Below are 25,720 nucleotides of genomic sequence, written 5' to 3' on the forward strand. Positions count from 1 at the left end.
GCTCGCCCCTCTAGCAATGCGTCGGTGGTACATCCCAGGCCCGGGGCCCTCTAAGGCCCCGCGCTTCCGAGCTCCGCGCAAACTCTGGCTCTCTAGTACACCGGAGGTGGTTTTCTCTTCCGTTGCCCCGTGGCTTCGGCTCATCTCCAGCAGGAAGGCGAGGCTTCCGCCCGGCGTAGGGGGTGAGCTGGAGCACCATGCCCCCAAGCCCCTGGACAGCATTTGGAGAAGGGTGCTCCCCTAAACCCCAACTTCGGGGGTCCCCTAATGGGTGTATTTGGAGCCTCTGGGCCCGGGATGGTATTTAGAGGTGTCTGCTTCTGAGGAGACCCTTCCGAGATGGCGTTTGGGAACTCTGGGGCGGGATTAGGGAGTCTGTTTTGGAAGTACCCCCTCGGACGCTGGTTTACGCAGGTAGAGGCTGGGGGGAGGTGTTTGGGTCCGTGCATGGGTGCCCTATCTGTGGGCAGCATACGGGCTCTTCCGCAAGGGGAGAGTGGAAGTTTGAGGTTACTTAAGTCAAGGCGGGATTTGGGCAGGGTTTGCTTGTTTCGGGACGGGTTCAGGACCAACGTGGCATTGTGGGGGTGTCTGTGGTCTTTGTGACTTCTGGGTCTCTGTTGAAGTCCTTGAGCTTGGCTCCTCGGGACGGTGAGCCTGGACACACCAGGGGCCCAGACCCCGGGAGAGGACCCCCTCCAGCTCAGGCTGGGAAAGGAACTGTCTGCCAGGCTTCTCCTGAGCGGACGTAATGCCACCGGGCCTTCTTTGGCTGCGGCTTCATTCATTATTCATGAGGAGGAGGGGCTGTGGTGGGAAGCTGATTGCCTTCTTCGCACCTGGTGTCCCCTGGAGGTCTGGGCTGTGAATTGTTCACGAAGCGGCGGATCAGGGTGCCGAAAGGGAGTGCTGAAAGGGTGTTCTGATTTTGCCGCCCAAGCTAGAGTTTACTGATCATTCACAGAGGTGAGTAAGTAGCGCCCGGAGTTTTCTGTGGCTTTTCTAGGGGTATTGTGCATAATTCACAAGGGGCGTGGCTTCCACCCGCCTCTTCTGCCTGTTCCGTGGTTAGCTTTCCCTTATAGGTTCCAGGGTTTAAGCCTTGCCTCTAGCGAAGGGATGAGGCTTCGTGCACTGGACATTTTTTATGGGGCAGCCATCGCATATTACCAGCGGAGGCTCTGAATTCAAATCAGTCCTTGCCAGTGGTGTGATGTTTGGCAAATCTTTCTGTGAACCTAAAAAAGGTATGAGGATAATGATTCGCTTCCACTCATTTAGCTACTTTATTAGCCTAGTTAATCTTCACAACAATCCTAGGAGGTAGGTTATTATTAGCCCACTTCATAGATGAGAAAACTGGGGCACAGTGATACTAATTTGTCTTAATGTTACACGGGCAGTGAGTGGCTAAGCCACAATTCAAACCCGAGGAGAAGTCTACGTCTAACGTCCGTAGTCTTGGCAACGCAGCGTCATAATGCGTCCCCCGCCCTATATAAGAGCGCTCCTCCTAATGCTAGTCCTATACCACTTAACTATGTGTCAAGCACCGTTTTGAGTCCTTTCTACACATTAACTGATTTAAACATCCATCTCAAGGTAAGTTACCGCTGTAATTCCCATCTTATAGATAAACAATAGCCCAAGTTGAGAATTTCTCTACTGGCTGGGTGTATATACTTACACATAACTAATTTTATGCTAACAGGAATAAATATTTGCCTCTTAGCTTTATATTAATATATCTATATTTTAAAACGCAACAGTGCCTCAAGCCAGCACTGTTCTAAGGTTCGTTCTGTAATTCACGGTCGCTGCTTTCCGTAATAGCTCATTTTATCTCTATGAGGTGCATGCGTTCTGCTACTGTCCCCATCTTAAGACTCTGGAAACTGAGGCACCTGCCAAAGACCTGTGAGTCTGGATTTGGTTGGACTAAGGCAGCCCTGGTTCCTGAGCAGTTAGTCGGGGAGTGTTGAGGCTACACTCCCCCTGGGTTTTCCCTGTGGCTCTGTGGTGTCTTCTATTGCTCGCGAACGGGAAGGCGTGGCCATGTTGCCCTGACTATAGTATCTTAATCCCTATTTGCTGGTTGGCGCTGTCTCGAGTGTTTCTGTCCGCCTAGTCTCATGCATAATTCATGAAGTGGGTGGGACCTTTCTTGACCTCTCAGTCTCCAGGTTGAGCTGCTGCAGTAGCAGTATTCATTATTCAGGAGCAGAGGGAGTAGGTGCTCCCTGCGGTAGCCCAATTTAGATGCAGCAATAGGCGGGCCCGCCCCTTTTGTTCCAGCCCACTGGGCCTCATGCATTATTCATGATTAAGCTGTAGCTTTGGTCTCCTTGGCTTCCGGGCTGCTGCAAGATCATTCATTATTCATGAGCAGTGGGGGTGTGACTTCCATGTTGTAACGTCGGCTTTCTGGCTTCTGGGTGTTAGTCTACCATCTACTCGGCTGCAGTTACGACTTGTGATCAGAAAGCATGGCCTTGAGGGCCTTTCTTGGTTTCTGTTGCAGCGTGGTGGCAGCAATTCAGTCCTTCGCGTTCCATGGGGCGTGGCCTCTGTTTTACCTGTTTTCCTAGTTATTGCTGCCGTAGCCACCAGGTGGAGCCGTTCCTCTTCTAAACGAATGAGTAACAACCTGCCAGGGAAGATTATACATGATTCATGAACGGGCGCGGCGTTCTTGCATCCGGGTTTCTGGGGGTGGGACCCAAGGTTTTGTTCCGGCCCTGGGCTTCGTGGCCGCCATCTTGTGTCGGCGGGTGAGGTGAAGGAGGTAGCAGGGACGACCACAACCACAACGGCCGGGGGAGGAGGCAGCGGCGGCGGCGGCGATTCTAGGCGGCCCAGGCGGTGGGGAGAAGGAGGAGGGTGGCGGCCGGGCTTGGCTTCGGCTCCTTGAGGAGTTGGCGGCGGCACGACCCGGGGAACCGGCATTGGTAAAAAACAGCCTATCTCAGTGCAGGGGCAAGGGTGTCGGGAGGCATTGGAGGGGCATGAACCGGCAGCGTGCTAGGCTGATGTCGGGGCGGGCCATGGTGATTTGGACACCGAGGATCGGTGGCAGGATGGGGTGTGTGCGTGGTGGGGGTGCAGATTCTGGGGCGGGGCAGGTATTTCCCTTCCAGGACCACCCCATTCCCTCGGGCTCTCAAATCTGACCTTGGGGTCAGTTGCAGGATCTGCTTTTATAGACTTGGGCCCAATATCCTTAGTTGGGGACCCGATCCTGTCCGGAACCTGGTACTGCAGATCACAGCACCCCCCCACCTCCCATTACCCAAAGGAGACTCTGGGATCAGCATTTGCTGATCAAAGCCGCGTGCCATTGGATGCATTAAAGACCTGCTCCCAGAATCTCCCTTGCAATATCTCACGAGCGCTTCAGGGTTTGCCTTTGTGGCTTTCAAGAGAGGCTAGACCTTGGAGAGAGACTACATGGCCTTCATTTTTGAGAATCTTCTTTAGCATTTTCTTTCAGGACCCTCCCCCACCCCCACCCATCCCCGGGCCCCTAAGCACACACCAGCTGCTCTGAGAGCTTCCCTGGGGGCTTACACCCTGAGAAAGGCCATTTGGTCCTGGCTTTCCTATCAGAGTCTCCCTTGTGGCATCTCATGGATCTCCCGGCAGGGGTGTCTCCATTGCTGTTCAGAGGCTCCTTCCAAGCCCAGAGTCTGCCCTTAGAGACCTCTGCTTGCAGGCAACACCCCCCCCCTTTTTTTTTTTTGCCGTGTTTCTGGTATTCAGAGATTACCCCTCGCAGACCTTAGCATCTTCCCCATCAGTCTTAACATCCCCCCCCCCACCGCAGTGTCTTTGCAGGGGCCCAGACCCCCTGGGGAGGGACTGTAGAGACAACAGCAGTCCTCCATCAGGGGTCCCCCGTGACCATCTGCTCGTGCAGGCCCCTTCCCTTGGGGACTTGGCTCCCCAGACCCGAGCGCTGCCTTAGTTTCAGCTGCTTCTCATGGATCTCTCAACCTCACATCAGGCCCCAGCTTTTTCAGCCCGAGGCATGCAAGCTTGGACATTCCAAGCCCCTCAGCCTCCCAGGGACCCCAGTGTCCCTGGCAGATGTCCCTTCCCTCCAGCAGGCTCTCTTGTTCTCCGGACAGAGTAGAACCGCCCCCCACCCCCACCCCCTTTCTCAGCATCTACTCAGCGTGCACCGGGTGGGGTGTAGAGATGCCTGACCCCAGCTGGAGACCTAGGCGTGACCGGTGTGTGTCCGCTCAGCTTCTCCTCTCCCTTTGATGCCGCCAGAGCCCAGCCAGCCCCTTTGTGCTCCATCAGAGATCCTGCCTCGGAGGCCTGTCCGCAGGGACCTCTCCCAGCTCCTCAGCATCCACCCTCTCCCCCGCCTGCTGGCACTCGGGCATCCGTGTCCGAGACACCTCTTGCCCTGCAAGTCCCTGGCAGTTTTTGCTCAAAGGTTTCTTTTCTGCCGCCTGCAGCTGTCCCCCAGAGTCCCTCGGAGCTGCAGTGTTCCCTGGCGGAGCATGTCTCTCCCTGCAGGCCCCAGCAGCTTCCTGCAGCTTCTTGAGGTTCAGCGAGCCCCTACCCATTCCCTGGGCAGCCTCCGTGAGCTCCAGCAGCGTCCCTCCCACCTCCCTGCAGCCTCTGGAGGCCTCCATTGCAACTGCCCTGCCCTTCCCCGAAGATCCTTTTGCAGAGACCCAGACTGATCGGATCTTTCTCACCACCCTTCCCTAGCTGCCCTCCTGCCTGCCTTCTAACACCCCCTAGTCCTTCTCTCTGAGAGCCTCCTCGTGCACAGACAGCCGCTTCCTGAGGCCCTTCTCTCGCTTTCCCAACGGGCTTCGCGGTTGTTCTCTCTCTGGGAAACTTTGACAGGCCCCAGCCTCCCTTCTCCTGCCTTGGCTCCTCTCTCCTGGTTGGGTGGCCCCGGGCATGCTGCCTCAAACCTACTCGAGGACTCCTCCCTCGAACCTTCTCTGCTTTGGGGATGGAGTAAGCTCAGGCTTCAGAATGATGGTTTGGAGACCCTCGGTTAAGTCTTGAAGATCTATGAAGTCCCAGGCCAGCTTTGCCAAATGATCCCCAGTATATGTGCCTTCTGGGGAATCTGGGCGAATGCTGCCAGAGTAAGGCTTGAGACTGTCTTCTCCTTTTTCTGACCTTGGGGATGTTTGGCTACTCTGCAGGGGTTTTTGCCCTAGGCCCCTTTGACTTGGCCTTGAGACTAGGGCAGTTCCAAACCTTTGCAATTGGACTCTACGTGGGAGCAGCCCTTTAAGCCTCCCAGCAGCCCCTTCAGGACAGTCCTTTTGTCTCAGCTGTTAGAGGTGATGGGGCTCCGCAGAAATGAGCTCCTTGCCCAGATGTGGGACGTGTGGAATTGCCTTTGTCTCTCTGCTGACCCATCAAGGCTCTTCCTACCTAAGCTGGCTCTTAGCACTGGCAGACTCAGAGGCTCTAGCCAGCCTCCTGCCTCCCCTCATGTCCTTAGCCCTTGGGGGTTGGGAAGGTGGGCTCTGAGCCGAGTCCCGACTCCATTCTCCCAGGACGCGTTCAGCAAACTCCCTACCAGCTAACTGCCTGACTGTGGGTGAGTGAATGGGTTCTCAGAGCCCTTGCTTTTCCCACTTGTGGTATGGGCATAAGGCTGTGTAGTTCATGGGCACTGTCAGGGTTAGACCAAACCGTTTACCCTGTGGTTGACAGGCAGTAAGCTCTTGGTAGGTGGTAGGAAGCTCTTGTCGTTGTGGTCAGTGCAGAGGTATGACAGGTGGAATCTCAGGTAGACTGATGGCCCTGGGTGTGATCAGGGGTCACCAGGGGCTCAGTGTAGGAGGACATGGGTGTGAGTGAAAGGCTCAGTGCTCAGCGGAGCAGTGGGGCTGAGGGGAGATGTTTCTGGATCCAGTGACACACACGCACTCCACCACCACCAGATTTCTCTTCCAGGGCACACTTGTTCTGTCTCTGGGAGCTGGCACGTGACCTTCAGCAAGTTACTTGACCTCATGAGCTCAGGGTTTCTCATTTGTGCGGTGAGGACGCTAAACCATGCCCTGCAGGGTCAGGGCCATTGGGATGAAATGTGATAATACCGGGAGGTAGCCTGGGCTTCGGAGTCAGCAGATCCTAGTCTGTTCCCAGCTTAGCTACACTCTGGGAATTTTGATCAAGTCACTAACGTGTCTGAATGCAACTTTTTTTCCTTCACAGTGTGAGTTGGGGGCTATTAATAGTAGTCTAAAGCTGGTGGGGAGGCCCCCTGAGGACAGACAGAGCAGGCAAGGTTCATGAAGTGTTAGTTTGTATCAGGGGCTCCCTCCACTTGTAGCCAAGACTTCAAAGTGTGTGTTTGCATTTGCTTTTCCTTTCTTCCTGCAACATTGTGTTTTCTTTTGTTTTGTTTTCCTTTTTTAACCTGGGCCGACTCTCTAGCAAAGCTGGGGTTAGGGGGTTGGACTCTGCAAAACTCCTGCCAGAGCCACTCTGGAGAGTAGGTTCTCAGCAAGGTGTCTCCTGCCATCATGCCACCCTGCTGGATGTCCAGGCCTCCTTTCCCTCTCCCACCCTCCTCCCCTTTCCTCCCCCTGCCGTCCGTGGGATGGAGGGAGAGGAGAATGGTTGCTTATTACTGCTTGCCTACTCCGTGCCAGGCTCCTCGGTCTGTGTTTTTTCTCACCTCAGCCCCATGGGTAAGGTAAGTGGTAGTATCGCCTCCCCCTGCCCCCATTTTACAAATGAGGAAACTGAGGCCCATAAGAGTTTGATTACAGCTGCCAAGGAGTAGCTGGCTAGAGACTTGAAAACTGGAGCTGTCCTGAAGCCACATACGTTTGCTGACTTCTCCACAATGTGTTCTTGTTACTCCCGTCATCCTGCAGGATTGGAGTCTGTCCGTCACTACGCTGGGCTGGGGCGAGGCAGCTGGCTCAGTGGTGAGCTGCATGGATCTGCCAGCCACACCACCTGGGTTCAGCTCTTACCTCTGACGGCTGAGTGACCTTGGGCAAGTCACCTCACCAATCTGCCTGTCTCCTCTTGTGTAAAATGGGGGGACTCATGTGGGACTCATGTTGAAGTCGTCCCCTGCAGTTCCCACTGACCAATCAAGTAATGTCCTCGCGGGCACCAGGCTCACTCCTGCCTTCCTCTTGCCCTCCAGATGTCCAGCTCGCCGCTGTCCAAGAAACGTCGCGTGTCCGGGCCTGATCCAAAGCCGGGTTCTAACTGCTCCCCTGCCCAGTCCGTGTTGCCCCAAGTGCCCTCGGCGCCAACCAACGTGAGTGTCTTCTCTCTGGAGACTGGCAGGTGGGAAGGTACCCCTGTTTGTCCGTGCCCCGCTCCTGCCTGTCTTCCTGACCCGGCGCGTCCTCTCCCTCCCTAGGGAATGGCGAAGAACGGCAGTGAAGCAGACATCGATGAGGGCCTTTACTCCCGGCAGCTGTAAGCGGGGCCGAGGCTGGGCTGAGAGGTGGGAGGCGGGGTACTGCGAAGGGAGGGTTGGGTGGGCCGGGTCCTGACTTGGAGTGCCCCTTAACCTGACAGGTATGTGTTGGGCCATGAGGCGATGAAGCGGCTCCAGACATCCAGCGTTCTGGTGTCAGGCCTGCGGGGCCTGGGGGTAGAGATCGCGAAGAACATCATCCTTGGCGGGGTCAAGGCCGTGACCCTCCATGACCAGGGCACGGCCCAGTGGGCTGACCTCTCCTCCCAGGTACCTCCTTGCCCCCTCGCCTGCTGCTGAGAGACCAGCTCCTCTGGATGCCATCTCCCTTGACCTTTCTGCCGTTGCAGTTCTACCTGCGAGAGGAGGACATAGGGAAAAACCGCGCTGAGGTGTCACAGCCCCGCCTCGCTGAACTCAACAGCTACGTGCCTGTCACCGCCTACACTGGGCCGCTGGTTGAGGACTTCCTCAGTGGCTTCCAGGTACCTTGGGGGTACCACACAGCCTCTTGCCCCATGTGCAGATCCCATCTCTGGGTGCTCAGCACTTGCTTAATGGGCTGACCCTGTGTGCCAGGTTTTGTCCTGGGGGAGCCTAGAGGGTGCCAGCAGGATGAGATTTGGGACTGGCCTTTCTGGGAGGAGGATGCGTGCAGGCAGACAGTGCAGCTTAGGGGCCTGAGCACAGGCGCCAGGGCCACACTGCCCTGCCAGGAGCCTCTCGCTCTCCTGGTAGGGTTTGGGCAGGTCCCTTAGTCTCTGGCTCTTGGTTTTCCCTCTTTGTAGTCTGGGCATGGGAGCAGTACTGACCTCAGAGTTTTGGTGAGGGTTAAGCAGCTGCCACGTGGTAAGGGTTCCATGGGTATTCATTAAAATGTCTGGACTGCAAAGAGGAGCTGTGGAAGCTGAGAGTCAGTCCTGAGGTGTCCCAGGAAGCCAAGGGCACCACAGCTGAATCCCGATGTGGCTAAGTAGGAGCTCACCCTGGCGGGTCAGGATGGACGTATGAGGCAGAGAGCAAAGTCCCCAGGACGGGGCCGGGCAGGCGTTGTCCTGAGAATCGGGAGCAGGTGGGTGTGGTAGGAGTGAGCTCAGACGCTGGCTGCCTCTCCCAGGGCACGGCAGGGTTGTAGGCAGGCAGCAGTGGGTGTTTGTCAAACAAGTGAGTCAGCTGTTCTGCATACTCCATCCTCCCGGCTGCCTCTGCGCCTTTCCAGGCATGCTTTAGGGATTCGGTTTTCTCTTTGCCAAGGCTCACCCTGGTGGAGTCTGACACACAGTAGGTACTTTGCCTTTGTGAAAGAGGACTGAAGTGGCAAAAAGCCCAGCACCTGGGCCTTAAGGACACTTTAGCCCTCTGCACAACCTCCCTTCATTGTTCTCCCCGCTTCGCCCCAGTGCCAGGCCCCCGGCCTGGGCCTCCCTGCTGAGCCGCTCCATCCCTGCAGGTGGTGGTCCTCACTAACAGCCCCCTGGAGGACCAGCTGCGCGTGGGCGAGTTCTGTCATAGCCGTGGCATCAAGCTGGTAGTGGCAGACACGAGAGGCTTGTTTGGGTGAGTGCTGCCCCCCACTCTCTTTGTCCCTGACCTCTGTCAGGCCCAGACTGAGACCCCCAGGCTCCTGTGCCCTCATCCCTCCCCAGCCACCTGAGTTTTGGATTATTTTGTGTTCCTCTGTCCTCCTGTGGCCTGAGTGCCGTCTGGTTCCTGCGGTGATTCCAGCAGTGATGGACTGAGAATTTGCTCAGCAAGTACTCACTGCGTTTTGAGGGATGCATGGGTCTTGGGCGGGGGGCGGGGAGGGGACTTTGGCATCAGCCCTGTTGTCTCTCCCTACAGGCAACTCTTCTGCGACTTTGGAGAGGAAATGATCCTCACAGATTCCAACGGGGAGCAGCCCCTCAGCGCCATGGTTTCTATGGTCACCAAGGTAAGGACCAGACTTGGCTCCTGGCAGGTAGATGGGCAGTGGCAGTCCTTGTGTGCTCCTGGTACCCTCAGCCTGCCTCTGAGGCTCACTCCTTCTTTAACTAGGACAACCCTGGTGTGGTTACCTGCCTGGATGAGGCCCGACATGGGTTTGAGAGTGGCGATTTTGTTTCCTTCTCCGAAGTACAGGGCATGACTGAGCTCAATGGAAACCAGCCCATAGAGATCAAAGTCCTGGGTGAGCCGAGGCCATGGGGGACTCAGGGGAGCCAGGAGCGCAGTGAAGGGGGGATGATGTCCCTGGGTTCCCGGTGAGGGGAGACAGACACATCCTGGGTGTCTGAGATGAACCAGAGACAGAGTCCCCTGGTCCAAGCAGAGCCGGCGGGCATGGGGGAGAGATGCCGTCTGTGTCAGAGCTATTGCTAGGGGAATGGCTCTTGGAGTCTGAACGGGGAGGTCTCTGGTGTTTGAACGAGGCAGATCAGGATGTACTCATACTTCAGCTGATTGGGATGGGGAGCAGAGACGCAGGCTGTTGTGGGGTTTAAGTTGGGTCTGGGGCAGACCAGAGATAGTTTCTGATCCCCAAGTGGAACTTGTCGGGGGAAGAGGGGAGATAGTTCTTGGTGTCTGAGCTGGGGGAAAACAATTATTTCTCATACCTTGTGGGTGTGGAGGATTTTTAGGGAGGGTGGGTAGACTTGACAACTTCCCCATCCATCATAGGTCCTTACACCTTTAGCATCTGTGACACCTCCAACTTCTCCGATTACATCCGTGGAGGCATTGTCAGCCAGGTCAAAGTACCTAAGAAGATAAGCTTTGTGAGTGTGTTGGAGAGGGCAGTGGGCTTGGGGGCGGGGGGTGGGGGGGCTGGCTTGAGGCGTTTCCCCCTCTTCTGTTCCTCTCTTCTGGTTCCCATGCCCTGTCTCTCTCCAACAGAAATCCTTGTCAGCCTCGCTGGCAGAGCCTGACTTTGTGATGACGGACTTCGCCAAGTTTTCTCGCCCCGCTCAGCTTCACATTGGCTTCCAGGCCTTGCACAAGTTCTGTGCACAGCACAGCCGGCCACCTAGACCCCGGAACGAGGTGGGACGGTGGGTGGGGGAACCACGCCTCTACCTGTTTGCTCTTTTTCCTCCCATGGTGGCCTGACAGAGCCTCTCTCTTTTTTTTTTCTTTTGTTCCCCTGGCCCACCAGGAGGATGCAGCAGAGCTGGTGACCCTAGCACGCGCTGTGAACTCTAAAGCCTCGTCGGCAGTGCAGCAAGATAGCCTGGATGAGGACCTCATCCGGAACCTGGCCTTTGTGGCAGCCGGGGACCTGGCGCCCATCAATGCCTTCATTGGGGGCCTGGCTGCCCAGGAAGTCATGAAGGTCAGTGGGAGTGGAGAATTAGGGTCCACCACTTGGCCGTCCACCTGTGTCAGGCCCCAGTTAATCGCTGGCCACCTCCTGTCTCCTTCCCCATCCCCAGGCCTGCTCTGGAAAGTTTATGCCCATCATGCAGTGGCTGTACTTTGATGCCCTTGAGTGTCTCCCGGAGGACAAAGAATCCCTCACAGAGGACAAGTGCCTCCCGGTAAGTGAGTAGGGCCTGTGGGGAAGGCATCATTGGGGACGTTTCTGAAGAGGGCCCTCTCTCAACCTCCTCCCTTCATGCTCCTCAGCGCCAGAACCGTTATGATGGGCAGGTGGCTGTGTTTGGCTCAGACCTGCAAGAGAAGCTGGGCAGGCAGAAGTACTTCCTGGTGAGTGATCCCATTGGACACCTGCTACCTTCACCTCCCCTGGCTTCAGGCCCTATCTCTTCCAAGGCCACCTCCTGCATCCTGAGGGAAGAGGGAGGGTCTTTTGTTTCTTGTACTCATATCACATCTCTTCAAGGAAAGTTGTGTGTCCTTGTCTGCCTATCTGGTGCCTCCTTCCTCAAATGACTAGGTTTGGGGACCTGAAGATGTACTACTAGACCTTCTTCCTCTCTCCTGCTGGCTCGGGGGGACTAAGGAGTGATGGGTGGTTTTGCACTAACCTTCATCACCCTGATCAGCCTCTCTGTCTTCTTGGCTGCCTCTTAGGTGGGTGCAGGGGCTATTGGCTGTGAGCTGCTCAAGAACTTTGCCATGATTGGGCTGGGCTGTGGTGAGAACGGAGAAATAATTGTCACAGACATGGACACCATTGAGAAATCTAATCTGAACCGACAGTTTCTATTCCGGCCCTGGGATGTCACGGTGAGTACAATGGGGTCCAAGGTGTTCTTTCATCCCTCTGTCCCTCACTTTCTCTTGTCATTCATTCGAGAAACCTCCACCCTGTTTTCTTTGATCTCTTATCAGTGCTGGTTGTGACTGTGTTGAGGGCCTCTAAAACTACTCCAGGCTTGATGATTCACTGGGAGAACTCACAGGACTCGGCGTGTATACAAGCTGTGGTGGTTTTTTTTTTTTTTTAATGATTTATTTATTTATTTGAAAGGCAAAGTTACAGAGAGGCAGAGACAGAGAGGTCTTCCATCTGCTGGTTTACTGCCCAAATGGCCAAAGCCAGGAGTTTCTTCCGGGTCTCCTACATGGGTGCAAGGCCCAAGTACTTGGGCCATCTTCTACTGCTTTCCCAGGCCACAGCAGAGAGTTGGATCAGAAGTGGAACAGCCGGGACTCAAACCGGTGTCCATATAAGGTGCCGGCACTGCAGGTGGCAACTTTACCCACTATGTCACAGCGCCAGTCCCAAGGCTGTGGGTTTTTGTTTTTGTTTTTGTTTTTTTTTTTTTAAGATATATTTACGGGGCCAGTGCTGTGGTGCAGTGGGTTAACGCCCTGGCCTGAAGAGCCGGCATCCCATGTGGGCGCTGGTTCGAGACTCGGCTGCTCCACTTCTGATCCAACTCTCTGATGTGGCCTGGGAAAGCAGTAGAAGATGGCCCAAGTGCTTGGGCCCTGCACCCATGTGGGAGACCCAGAAGAAGCTTTGGCTCTCAGCTTCGGATTGGCGCAGCTCCGGCCATTGCAGCCAATTGGGGAATCGGCAGATGGAAGACCTCTCTCGCTCTCGCTCTGCCTCTCTGCTCTCTGTGTAATTCTGCCTTTCAAGTAAGTATGAAAGGCAGAATTACACAGAGAGAGGGAGAGATAGATTTTCCATTCATTGGTTCACTCCCCAGATGACTGCAGTGGGACAGGCTGAAACCAGGAGCCAGCAACTCTACCCAGGTCTCCCACGTGGGCCATCTTCTGCTGTTTTCCCAGGTGCATTAGCAGGGAGCTGGATTGGAACTGGAGCAGCCAGGACTGTAACTAGTGTTTTTATGGGATGCCAGTGGCGTCACAGGTGCTGGCTTAACACACTGTGCCACAACATGGGCCCCAAGGCTGTAATTGATTATAGTGAAAGGATACAGACCCAAATCAGCAAAGGTTAGAGGCCCATGGAATGAAGTCAGGTTCTAGTTTGTAAGAGTTGTCTCCTAGTGGAGTTGCACAGGACATGCTTAGTTTCTCCATTCAGGGATTTGTGAGAAGCTTATTAGATACCTAGTACTCAGGGATTTTACTGGAGGCTGGTCCTATAGCAAAATTCCAGATTCCCGGAGGGAATGAACCACATTGTTTGGGGGCACAGTTGAGGCTCATTGGACCATCGTGACCTGGTAGAGAATCATGGGCACCTTGCAGACATCCAGGGTCCCAGACCGCAGCCAAGGACTAACCTTTCTAAGGACTGTGGTTTAAATCAGTTGGGTTCACAGATCTTGGCACAGGTGGAAACTGGGTTATACAGGGATCTCTGGGAGGCCTTCCACAGGACTGTCATTTTTGCTTGCCCAGAATCTAGTTCCCTTTTCATTCATTCACCAAATAGTTAGGTATAGGTGCTGCTCTAGGCCCTCGGGGTACACCAAGGAAGAAGTAGATATGTACAGTACATACAGTATCATAGTGAGGTCTGTGGTTAGGTGGTAATGAATGCTCTGCAAAGGAAAAAGGGAAAAGAAGGAAAGCTGGGTGTGCCAAGGAAGTTGGTTTGCAGTTTTGAGTACAGTGGTTAAGGAAGACCTCCTTTCTGCAAAGACTTAGATGTGAAGGACTAGAGCGCCCTCTTCTGGGGAAGAGTGCTGCAGGCCAAGACAGGAACCCATGCAAAGATCCTGCACTGGGAGAGTGTGGTAGGAGATGAGGGTTTGGGAGCCAGGGAAGGGTTCTGAGCAAAGAGGGGCCCTGACTTGGCCTTTACAAGGATCCTGCCCGTCTGTGTGTTAGCATTCCTTTTTTTTTTTGAGGGATGAGGAAGGATCTATTCCAATCCTGGGTGCTGTTGTTGCCTAAAAGATCAATAGATGTTCGGTAGACAGAAGAACCAGTGTCTGGCCCGTCGTCTCCAGTCTGTCTGTGTCCCCTGTTTTCCCTCTGCACTGAGCCCCAGCCACATATGCCACAGCCCTGGACATGTAGTATTGTCACAGAGTGTCTCTCACTGAACCAAGGAACCTCTTGAACTTGGTCTGAACTTCCCTAGCATTAAGTAAATCAGTCCTTAGGAGGTCAGCTCCCTACAGACATTTGTTGAGTGAATGAACAGATAACTGAGTTCTCTTCCCCTATCTCCTCCCTGGAACTGTGCTCCCTCGCCTCCCCGCACCCCCTCCCCACACCTCGCAGAAGTTAAAATCTGACACAGCTGCTGCAGCTGTGCACCAGATGAATCCACATATCCGGGTGACAAGCCACCAGAACCGTGTGGGTCCTGACACTGAACGTATCTACGACGACGATTTCTTCCAAACTCTGGATGGCGTGGCCAACGCCTTAGACAACGTGGATGCCCGTGAGTTGGGAGGCGGGTGAGGAGGTCAAGGGCAGAGTTGTGTGCGTTTGCGGGTCTGTGTTGTGGAGTACCTGCCTCTGTTCTCTCCTGACATTCCATTCCCCGCCCTCCCCACAGGCATGTACATGGACCGCCGCTGCGTGTACTACCGGAAGCCGCTGCTCGAATCAGGCACCCTGGGCACCAAGGGCAACGTCCAGGTGGTGATCCCCTTCCTGACAGAGTCCTACAGCTCCAGCCAAGACCCACCTGAGAAGTCCATCCCCATCTGTACCCTGAAGAACTTCCCCAACGCCATCGAACACACTCTTCAGGTGAGCAGCTCTGGGAGGAGGGGGAAGGGGAAGGGGGAGGCACCCAGCTTGCCTCCCTGCCACCATCCATGGAACACATGCAGTGATGCACGTGGGAGTGTGAGATGTGCTTTTTCTCCAAACCACTGCCACCTCACTTCGACCTGGCAGCATAGGTTTCTGGAATGACTCATTCACTTTCACCGTGGATTCGTTTCTGAATTCAGACAAGCAGAAAGGGTACTGTGGCGAATACCCAAATACCACTCTTTGCCAAGATTTAGCAGTTGGCAATGATTTGCCACCTTTTCTTCTTCATTTCCTATAGTTTTTTGCTTCTTTCTGGTAGAGCCCATCTTGGCCATCACAACCCTCTGCTCGCCATTGTTTGTGTGTGCCTGTGCAAAGGACCTGTTCCTGCAGAATAGGGTTTTTCCACCTCGGCACTGTTGACCTCTGGGATGGGAGAGGTATAGGATGTCTCACAGCATCCCTGGCTTTGTCCACTAGATGCTTGCAGCGAACCTTCATCCTCCCCCGCTCCATTGTAACAACTGAAAATGTCCCCACACAGTGCCAGCTGTTGGCTAGGGGTGAGAGGGAGTGACAAAGCATTCCTAATAGGGAACTGCTGATGTGGAACCGAAACAACCGTTTTCATGCTCAACAAAACGTACCAGTCATTTCTTAACATCTTTTCCAGTTACTTGTCTCTAAGACTCAGGCCATACTCAGGTGTTCCAGCTGTTGTTTGAAATGAGTTTAACAGCTGGCTTGTCAGGATGACTCTGTGTGTGTGTGTGTGTGTGTGATGTACATATGTGCCAAACAGTGTATGTATCATTTAGCTGAAGTTTTCCAAAGTGAGAACAGCCCTAGGTGACCAGCACCCAGGCCACAAAATAGAACCTCAGCAAGCAGGGTGGGCGTTGTGGGGCAGTAGGTGAAGCCACAGCTTGGGATACCTGTATACCACAATGGAGTGCCTGGGATCAAATCGCGCCTCCGTTTCTGATCCAGCATCTTGTTAATGTGCCTGGGAGGCATCTGATGATGGCCCAAGTACTTGGGTTCCTGCCACCCACGTGGGAGACCCGGATGGGGTTTCTGGCTCTTGGCTTTGGCCTGACCCAGCCCTCTGGCTGTTGTTGGCATTGTTGGGAGTGAACCAGCAGATGGAAGATCTGTATCTCTCTGTTTCTCTCCCTCTCCTTCTCTGTTACTCTGCCTTTCAAATAAATCAGTAAAAAAGAAAGTAGGACCCGAGGATTATCATGGTGCCATCAGAATGATTCTTAGGGCTGTGTTTGAAGCCAGACCATTCAGAATGTTTTGTGAGTAGTGTGAGAGGGTGGGACTGAAATAGGGAGGGGAAGAATCCATTCCATCTATCACTTTGCCTTCTGATCCTGCAGTTCCAGAGTGGGTGTGTTTGTGCAACCACCACAGTCTCACTAGACCATGTGTGACTTTGACTTAACCTCTCCATGCAGCTTCTCACATTCCTCCTCTGTCGAATCTGGAGGTAATGATAGCGTCTACCGCACAGGGCTGTTGTAAAGCACTTTGCACTTACTGTGTGAACTCACACTATTTTGTCACCTTTAAATATATACTGTTGGAGATGAGAACACAAAGTTAGGGGTGTTAGGTGTCCTGAAGTCACAAAATTAAGTCCTAGGTGGCAGAGCTGGAGTTTGAACTTGGATCTCTACTCTTCGTATGTGTATACTCCAGACGACATAGCTAATGATTACATTTACTCCCCCAGTAATCCTCAGAGGACAGAGCCCCTCTGTCTTGTGTTCTGCTGAGACCGCAGGGCCTGGATAGGAATGGTTTGGGTCTGATTTTTTAAAAAAAATATTTTAACACCTTTCTTCCAATACGTTTCATTGAGGTATAGCATACCTAGAGTGAGGTACACAGATGTAAATGGTAAATTTTGGGGCTGGCATTGTGGTACAGTGGATTAAGCTGCTGCCTACAGTGCTGGCAATCCCACAGGGGCATTGGTTCCAATGCCGGCTGCTCCACTTTTGTTCAGTGGAAGATAGCCCAATTGCTTGGGCCCTTGCACCCATGGCCACATGGGAGATGCTGATGATTCTCCTGGCTCCTGGAGTCAAGGGAGTGAACCGGCTCACTCACTGTCTCTGTCTCTCTCTCTCTCTCTGTAACTTTGCCTTTCAAATAAATAACTAAATCTTTAAAAAAAAATGGTAAATTTTTTTGGAGCAGTGGTTTAGGGGCTCCTCTCTCCAAGGGAAGTTGTGCAATTCCCTACTTACTTTATTTTACTGATGGCCTTTCTCTCTCTCTTTTTTTAAGGTTGATTTATTTATTTGAAAGAACTACAGAGGGGCAGAAGCAGAGAGAGGGAGAGGTCTTCCACCCACTAGTTCACTCCGCAAATGGCTGCAATGGCCGGAGTTGGGCTGACCCAAAGCCGGGAGCTTCTTTTGGGTCTCCCATGTGGGTGCAGGGGCCCAAGCACTTGGGCCATCTTCTACTGCTTTCCCAGGCACATTAGCAGGGAGCTTGATTGGAAGTGGAGCAGCTAGGATTTGAACCGGGCACCCATATGTGATGCTAGCACTGCAGATGGCAGTGGCTTTACTCACTACTCCTCAGCGCTGGCCCCTATTGATGGCCTTTCTGATGCCTGTGAAACCTCATGCTATCACCTGTGGGCCCATTGTAATCCATGTGCTCTGTCTGCAGTGGGCTCGGGATGAATTTGAAGGCCTCTTCAAGCAGCCAGCGGAAAATGTCAACCAGTACCTCACGTGAGTAACTCACCTGCCTGCTTACCCTGTCCCCTGCCTGCCAATCAGGGCAGCCTGGCTGCTCCTCACCACTTGCACTCAGCACCAGACACACTTTTTAAATGAATCAGTGACTGCTCTGGCCTCAGACTGTTGGTGGTCAGAACTAGCCTTCCATGGAGAAAGTGGGATTGCGCTGGAGCCCACTCCTGGGGCTGCTGCGTAATGTGCCCCTCTATCCCCTCTGCTTCCTGATAGAGACCCTAAGTTTGTGGAGCGGACATTGCGGCTGGCGGGTACCCAGCCACTGGAGGTGCTGGAGGCTGTGCAGCGCAGCCTGGTGCTGCAGCGACCGCAGAGCTGGGCAGACTGTGTGACCTGGGCCTGCCACCACTGGCACACCCAGTATTCTAACAATATCCGGCAGCTGTTGCACAACTTCCCTCCCGACCAGGTATCACCCTCTTGCTGGCTTCCCTTGGCAGAACGCATGCCCCTGACACGGGGGCCTGCTGTGGGCTCTCCAGGTGGTGCCGCCCACTCATTAGTCTAGCTGCAGCTGGTGCCCTGAGGCGTGGGGGTATCGCAGAAGAATGATTAACCCTGACCTGTTTTTTCTCATTCCTGCTTCTTGGAGCAGGAGATTTGATTTCTATTTCCCTTCCCTGTGGTATGGGCAGGGTCACACCCAACTCCCAGTCAGGGCTGCAGGGACTGTGGGGAAGAAATTGAGTTACCAGCACAAGAATCAGTGTGGATTCAAATCCTAGCCTCATTTGAACTTGGGCAAGTCACATAACTTCTCTCTGCACTTCCGTGTCCTCGCCTGTGAAGTAGAAATAATAGGGGGTGATTGTGAGAATTAACTGGTATTTATCAACGTTTGGTTAGTACAGTGCCTGGGAAGCCCACAAGAGTCTGTTAAACGGCCACGTGTCTTACACAGAGTGGGTGCCCAGGAATCGGTAGTGCTCCCTGGTTCAGTGTGGCTTTGGAACTTCCCTCGACAGGACCCTGCAGTGTGGGTCTTTCGTGATTGACCCCCTTTTAGAGCCTCGCCAGGGGTAGTGAGTTGGGGCATGTCTGGGGCCAAGGTGAGGAGTCAGGATTGGCAGAATGGCCCCCACTCTCAGGTCCTATTCTTCAAAAATATCTATTCCTTAGCTCACAAGCTCGGGAGCTCCCTTCTGGTCTGGGCCCAAACGTTGTCCTCACCCACTCACCTTTGATGTTAGCAACGTAAGTCTCCTCCTCCCTGGGAGTCCCCTGTGGTCAGATGGAGGGCAGGTGGCTGGGAAGGTGGTGGTAGCTGCCCACTCAAGGGCTGCCATGCTCACTCTTCTCTGTCCTTTTTCCCAGCCTCTGCATCTGGACTATGTGATGGCTGCTGCCAACCTGTTTGCCCAGACCTACGGGCTGGCAGGCTCTCAGGACCGAGCTGCTGTGGCCACACTCCTGCAGTCTGTACAGGTCCCCGAGTTTACCCCCAAGTCTGGCGTCAAAATCCACGTTTCTGACCAGGAGCTGCAGAGCGCCAATGCTTCTGTTGGTGAGGGTGCTTGGCCAGTTAGCCAGAAGTCAACTCCTTGTTTGTCCCTGTCCTCGTCCATCTTCCCCACCAGTCCTGTGCTCCTGGCTCTGTGGCCCCAGGCCCCCACAGACCTGCAGCTTACCCACACCTTCCTTCCATCCTCCTGTCCTCTTGGACGTGAAGAGTCAGTTGAGGGCAAATTGATCTCCCACCTTCTCCTTCCCACTTTCTTTGACCCTCAGAGCTGTTTGCTTCTCTTGCTCTACACGAATCTGACTTGATGTAGTTCTTTGCTTCTTACCTGTTCAACTAAGAGACGTGACCTCCAGCAGTGGTCTGTCTCCCTTGATACCTGCCTGCTTTGTCTCCTTCCAGATCTCCTCCCATCTCCCCATCTGCACCTCTGCCTCTGTTTCCCTAATGCACCTTCAGCCCACTAGTGCTGTCTATAATTTGGGGCCATAGCTTACTGGCCACTGGTATCTTAAAAAAGAGAAATTGAAAGATAAGCTTATTTTGGTGTGAAAAGTTTTGAAAGCCATGCAGCTTTTGTCACAGTAAGCATTATCTGAACTCTGGGATGACTGCTCGGATTTGTCCACGTCCCTTCCCTCCTGCGTGTCTGTAGTGCACCTTAACTCCCCCTAAGTTGCCCCCTTTCTTATATCTCCTCCCAGTGCCCTTCCTGTGACCCCGTCTTCCTGTGGAAATGGCTGTCCCTTCATGTTCCTCTCTGTGTATTTCTTCAAGTTTTTTTCCTTCTACATTTCCTCCCACCTATCTCACCCTAGCGTGTATTCCTGTTCCCACTTTGCCTGTCTGCTCTGTCTCCCCCTCCATATCCTCTGGATCCACATCTTTGTATTTTCCCCCAGCTTTTTCTACATGTGTCTTTTTCATTTCTCCTTTTCCCATATATCATGTGCTGTGCCCCCCCCCACCTCTCTGTGCACCGTTCTCCCCGGCATCCACAGCTCTCCTGCCTCGAACTCTTCATCTCTGCCTCCTAATGTCATTTTCCCTCTTCATTGTCTCTAGAGAGATCCCTCTTGATAGCCTCTGCCTCTTTCTGTCTGTCTTTCCCAGATGTGTACTCCATCCTCCTGCTCTGCTTCTCCCCTTGCCCTGTTTGCTCCCAGGATGTCACTGCTCTCCAAGTCCTGTACCACCTGAATGCCCTTTGCCCCAGCCCGAGCTCCCATCTCCACCCAGACCCTGGCCTGGAATCTAAAGGCTGATGGTGTCCCTCTCTCTTTGTGCAGACGACAGCCGTTTAGAGGAGCTCAAGGCTACGCTGCCTAGCCCCGACAAGCTCCCTGGATTCAAGATGTACCCCATTGACTTTGAGAAGGTGACGGGCAGGGGCCTGGAGAGGGCGGGAGGGCGGGGTAAACACGGATGGCCTGGAGAGAACGGGTCTCTGAGCATCTGGAGCCAGCCCCCAGGCCTTTGTGGGGATCAGCTCATGGGCCCGCCTCACGGCTCTGAGTGAGTAGGTGTTCCCAGCTATCCCCTTGTGAGCTAGCAGAGTCCAAGCCGGTAATTGCAGTGGGAAATACCTGTGTCCCTAGAGGGAGGCCAGAACACATCTTCTTCATCTCATCCTCTTCCTACTATCTTCCTGTCTTTCCACCCTTCCTACTCATACCAGGATGATGATAGTAACTTTCACATGGACTTCATTGTGGCCGCATCCAACCTCCGGGCCGAAAACTATGACATTCCCCCTGCAGACCGGCACAAGGTGAGGGGAATCTAGACTGATGTCCCTCTCCCTCTACCTGGGCTTGACTTGCTCTGTTTGGCCTCTCCTGTAGACCCAGAGCCTCTTGCAACAGCAATAGCTATCGCCTTCGTGGTCCCGTCCTGTCTTGTAGAGCAAGCTGATTGCAGGGAAGATCATCCCAGCCATTGCCACGACCACAGCAGCTGTCGTTGGCCTTGTGTGTCTGGAGCTGTACAAGGTAGTGCAGGGACACCGACACCTCGACTCCTACAAGAATGGTTTCCTCAACCTGGCCCTGCCGTTTTTCGGTTTCTCTGAACCTCTGGCTGCACCACGTCACCAGGTATGGGCCTGCATCATCAGCAGGTGGGTTTGTGGGTGGGATGTGTCTCTGGAGAGCTGGCTCTGGTTTGCCGTTATATCTTGTTGTCAGGTGAGTTACTGTTGAGGGATACCTGTTCCTTTAGTGTGTGCCTTATTTATTTATTTGTTAATCACATTGTTTAAGACTTGCCATGTGGCCGGCGCTGCGGCGCAATAGGCTAATCCTCCACTTGCGGCGCCAGCACACCGGGTTCTAGTCCTGGTCAGGGCGCCGGATTCTGTCCCGGTTGCCCCTCTTCCAGGCCAGCTCTCTGCTGTGGCCAGGGAGTGCAGTGGAGGATGGCCCAAGTGCTTGGGCCCTGCACCCCATGGGAGACCAGGAGAAGCACCTGGCTCCTGCCATCGGATCAGCGCAGTGCGCCGGCCACATCGCATTGGGCGCAGCGGCCATTGGAGGGTGAACCAACGGTAAAGGAAGACCTTTCTCTCTGTCTCTCTCTCTCACTGTCTAACTCTGCCTGTCAAAAAAAAAAAAAAAAAAAGAAGACTTGCCACGTGCTAGGCACCAGTATGATTCTGCCTGTAAGAAACAAGAAACCCACAGGAGAACATGGGATGTTTGAATGTGAGCTGGGGGATTATTTATAACCTTACAGTAATAGCAGCCAGCATCTTGTGGATGCTTACCCCTGTGCTTATTGCTTTACTCGCTTCACTCATTAAGTCACTCAAATATTTGCTGAGCACCTACTCTGCACAGGTAGGTACCCCTCTAGGTGCTAAGGTCATGTTCATCCAATAGAGTATAAATAACATGATAAGTGAAAGGCCTCACGGAAGAGATGACGTTTGAGCTCTGACTTGGAGGAGGTGCTGGGACAAGCCACGCGGGCTTTGGTTGCTGGGGGTACATTCCAGGCCAAAGGACTCAGTCCTTGCAAGGGTCCTGAGGTAGGAGTAGGAGTGTGTCTGGCATTTTCAAGGAATAAAATGTTGGTAGAGCAAAGTGAGTGAGAGCACTAGGCAGGTAGGAGAAGAGAAGAAACTAGGATTCCAATGGCATGGGGCCTTCTCAGTCATCAAAAGGGTTTCAGTGATGAGTGAGAGTGTGAAGGAAACCACGGGAAGATTTGGAACAAGAGAGTTTGATCTGCTGTGACGTGTGTGCGTGAGTGGGGAGTGATGGAGGCAGATGAGCCTGGACCCTCTCGGGTAGCCCCTGTCCTACCGTGCCCTCCTTGTCCCGCAGTACTATAACCAAGAGTGGACATTGTGGGATCGCTTTGAGGTTCAGGGACTGCAGCCCAACGGTGAGGAGATGACCCTCAAACAATTCCTCGACTACTTTAAGGTAAGCTCCCCTTCCCACTCACCCTACCTGGGAGGCAAGGCATGCAGGTGACTTGCTGGTCTGTCCACTCCCATGACACTGGTGTCCCCTGTCCTCCCCTCTGCAGACAGAGCACAAATTGGAGATTACCATGCTGTCCCAGGGTGTGTCCATGCTCTATTCCTTCTTTATGCCAGCTGCGAAGCTCAAGGAACGGTTGGACCAGCCGTGAGTTGGCTACAGGGCATGCTGGGGAGGCCCTGTGTGGGTGGGGACGCCTCCCCGTGGCAGCTATCCCATTCCTGCCTTTTCCCTCCTGTGCCCCCTACCTCCCTGCCCTCGTTTCTTGCTGTCTGCCTCTCTGACCCCACCCCCGATTCCCCCAACGCCTTAGGATGACAGAGATTGTAAGCCGTGTGTCGAAGCGAAAGCTGGGCCGCCACGTGCGGGCGCTGGTGCTTGAGCTGTGCTGCAACGACGAGAGCGGCGAGGACGTCGAAGTCCCCTACGTCCGATATACCATCCGTTAACCCTCGGCCGCTCCCCTAGGCCAGCCCCGATCCACCCACCCCAGGCCCCTTTCAGCCCCGGGTTCCCATTTGGCCTCCGGCAGTGGCCCACCTAGCCAGGCCTGGTGTTCCCTTGTTACCCCCTGAACCCTTCTTGCCACTGCTTTTTACCTTGTTTGGAACCTGAATCCTAATAAAAAACTATTAACCCAGATGTGGCCTGCCCTGCTGGTTCCAGGGAAGAAAAGAGGCTTCCTGGAGCTGCCTGGTTCAGATGGTAACCCACAGGGCTCAGCCCCTCCCCAGCTGCCAGTTCCCTGGACAGAGAAAATATGGGAATTGTCACTTCTTCCTGCCCTCTCTGCTCACAAAGAAATGAAGGCACTGGTGAGGCTAGAGAGAGCGGGTACCTGGGTCCATGTGAGTTTGTTTTTGAGCCGCGTGCAATTTCCACCTTCCCTGGGTTGTGACTTCCTCCTCTGTGAGGAAAACTCTGGTTTCCATGCTGCCGAGGCCTGGCCAGCATGCCTGATGTCCTTGAGGCAGAGCCCTCCGCTCAGACCCCGGACAGGCATTGACCGTCATGGCTGCCAGCACCGGAAATACCTGTGGTGCTACCTAGTTCACCTTGTCTGCCATAGGGGTCCCTGAACAGCTCAGCTGACCTCAGGAATGCCAGTGCTCACCTCAGGCATGCTTTGCAGTTTTTAATGGGAATATTTGGCTGAGAACATCCATAGAGGAAAGCCCCTTTTCTGCCTCACCCTGTCCCTCTTGGCTCCTGGTCTGTGTGTCCTGACTGCCCTTGATGGTCCTCAGGCCTCCTGCGTTGAAGGAGAGAGCTGGCGAAGGGGTGTAGAGTGTTCACTGGCTACAGCGGGAGACTCGCCCCCACCCCCATCAGGACTATAGAGCTGCCATCCTCTATCCTTGGTCTTGGCTGAGCACTGGAGACAGTTCCCAGCAGCAGCCTGACTGGCTACTTCCACATCTGTTCCTTCCTTCGTTAGCTTCTGGCCCCCCAGGATACCACCTATACGTCTGTCCCTTAACCTAGCAAGACACCAGTTTCTGTGTCCTACCCATTATCAAGGCCCCTTACTGCACTCAACCCTGACTATAGGGAATAGCTCAATCTGTTCCAGAACCTCACCTGACTCCCATTGCAACCTGGCCCTGTATCTGCTGCCTCCTGGGCCAGCTCTGAGCCCCTGGCACGGTGTATGCCCTTGCCCTCCTTCTTGGCACCATTTTTTTTTCTTGGCCCATTCTGCTTGGGTGACCTCATCCTTCTACAGTTCCTTTCGATTCCCTACCAGAACAATGAAGACAAAAGGACTCAACCCCCGGTATCTGTATGGTGATGCTGGCTGTCTATCTAAGCTAAGTGTAGAAGTTTTCCCACCACAGGCACTTCTCCATTATTACTGTTCCAGGGTACACCAGACAGACACTTCACAGCTCTGTCCACAGTCTCCACCATTATAGCAGCCGAGGCTTGCCCACAAACTACTACTCTGTCCCCCTTTCTCCACTATCCCAGCTCCCTGACAGGTACTCCACACCGCCTCCGCTGACTGTCTCCCCTGTTACAGCTTCTGAGTCTCCGGCTACCCCTCTGCACCCCCACAGCACTTGGATCCCATTTCACTTTATTTGTAAGCTGACATCCTTCTCCATCAAAGCCAGCTTCTGGGTCCCTGTGAATCCTGGCTCCTGGTTCCGTCTTAGTCCCTGCCTTCCTCCCCATGCCATTTTGCTTGTCTGTTGTGTTTGTCTACCGTTATAACACCAGCCAGATTAGGAGACCAGGGCTCAGCAAGCAGTGGTTGGTGACGTCACTGAGCCCCCGGTACCCGGCAGGCACAAAGGACAAGGTGGCACAGGAAGTCTCTTGGTTTTTGGAGCTGTTTGCCATTTGGGTATTCCAACAAACATCTGTTCACGGCTGACTGTGTGCCAGGCACCATTGTAGGCACCAGGGACACAGTATGGGATAAAAGAAAAAATTCCTGTCCTCCTGGATCTTATGTTCTTCTAGGCAAAGACCCAGGTTAGACAATAAACACAATAAATTGTATGTTAGGGAGTGGATCAATGCTGTTTGAAGGGTGAAGAAGAGAGCCAGATCTGGGGATCTGGAATGACTGGGGTGCAGGTAGGAACTTTTAAATAGGGCAGTCAGGGAAGGCTTCCTGCAGCAAGTGGCAGTGACTCAGGGAATTGGAATAAGTGAGGGAACAAGGCATGTGGGTATGCGACAAGAACATTACAGTCAAGTGCAAAGTCCGCAAGGCTGGATGGTGCCTGAGTTAATCAGGAAGAGCTAGGAGGAGGCTAGTGTGCCTGGAGTTAGCAGGGTAGGAGGTAAGGGATGGACCTGATGTCTAGCTGATGGTGAGGACTTTTGTCTTTGAACTATTTCCACTCCCATCATGGCCGGGAACATGGGCCTTAACTTACTGAAAATTCTAACTGGTTAAACCAAGGCTGCCCGAAAAGGGAAGCCCAGAAGAGGTAGGGGAGGGTGCTTTTGTGCAGCATAAGGATGTCTCAAAAGGCTGCCACCATCTCAGCTGAACGTGGGGATGTTGTGGGGCTTTCCAGGCAGAGAGGAGCAACGGATTAGGTCTGTCTGGTAGTGCTTGGCACACAACCGGCACCCAATAGATAAAAATAAAAACCGCAGAGTGAGGGGAACCGTGGGCAGGGCTGCGGCGGCCAAGTAGTGGTGGATGAGAGGTGCAGGAAAACTCAGTTCAGCGTGCATACGCAGATACTCTGGTGAGCCGAAAGAGGCCCCGCCCCTCTCAAAAGTTCCGAGCCTGCGCAGTAACAGAGCCCGCCCCTGTAAAGGGCCGCCTTTTTCCTGTCTTTTCAGCCTTGACTCCGCCCCCGAGGGACCTGCTGGAGGAAATGGGAGGGAATAAAGGTGGGACAAAACTCCATTGAGCGTTCTTGGCCAATCACCTGGAGGAATATTTGTTCTATAGTGAGAGAGGAGCTCAGAACAAAAAGGAGGCCCCCTTCCCTGATGGGGA

General features: G+C 53.9%; 1 protein-coding gene across 8 annotated transcripts; it reads left to right on the forward strand.

Moving 5' to 3' along the window:
* Positions 1–22,891, forward strand: UBA1 (ubiquitin like modifier activating enzyme 1). Of its 8 annotated transcripts, none has more exons than XM_070066310.1 (27): positions 1–182; positions 6,873–6,997; positions 7,154–7,270; positions 7,376–7,434; positions 7,537–7,705; positions 7,786–7,920; positions 8,886–8,992; positions 9,278–9,368; positions 9,473–9,605; positions 10,097–10,194; positions 10,313–10,459; positions 10,572–10,748; positions 10,849–10,953; positions 11,042–11,122; positions 11,450–11,605; positions 14,033–14,198; positions 14,316–14,512; positions 17,216–17,280; positions 17,518–17,713; positions 18,424–18,498; positions 18,619–18,808; positions 20,053–20,141; positions 20,442–20,534; positions 20,668–20,859; positions 22,090–22,191; positions 22,298–22,398; positions 22,565–22,891. In XM_070066310.1, exons 3-27 carry the CDS (start codon positions 7,154–7,156, stop codon positions 22,698–22,700), a joined length of 3,177 nt encoding a protein of 1,058 aa, XP_069922411.1. In that variant the 5' UTR covers positions 1–182; positions 6,873–6,997; the 3' UTR covers positions 22,701–22,891.
* The last annotated feature ends 2,829 nt before the right edge of the window (positions 22,892–25,720 follow it).

The sequence above is a fragment of the Oryctolagus cuniculus genome, chromosome X, assembly GCF_051225735.1.
Source record: "Oryctolagus cuniculus isolate XC-2025 breed Fujian yellow rabbit chromosome X, ASM5122573v1, whole genome shotgun sequence".
NCBI lineage: Eukaryota > Metazoa > Chordata > Mammalia > Lagomorpha > Leporidae > Oryctolagus > Oryctolagus cuniculus.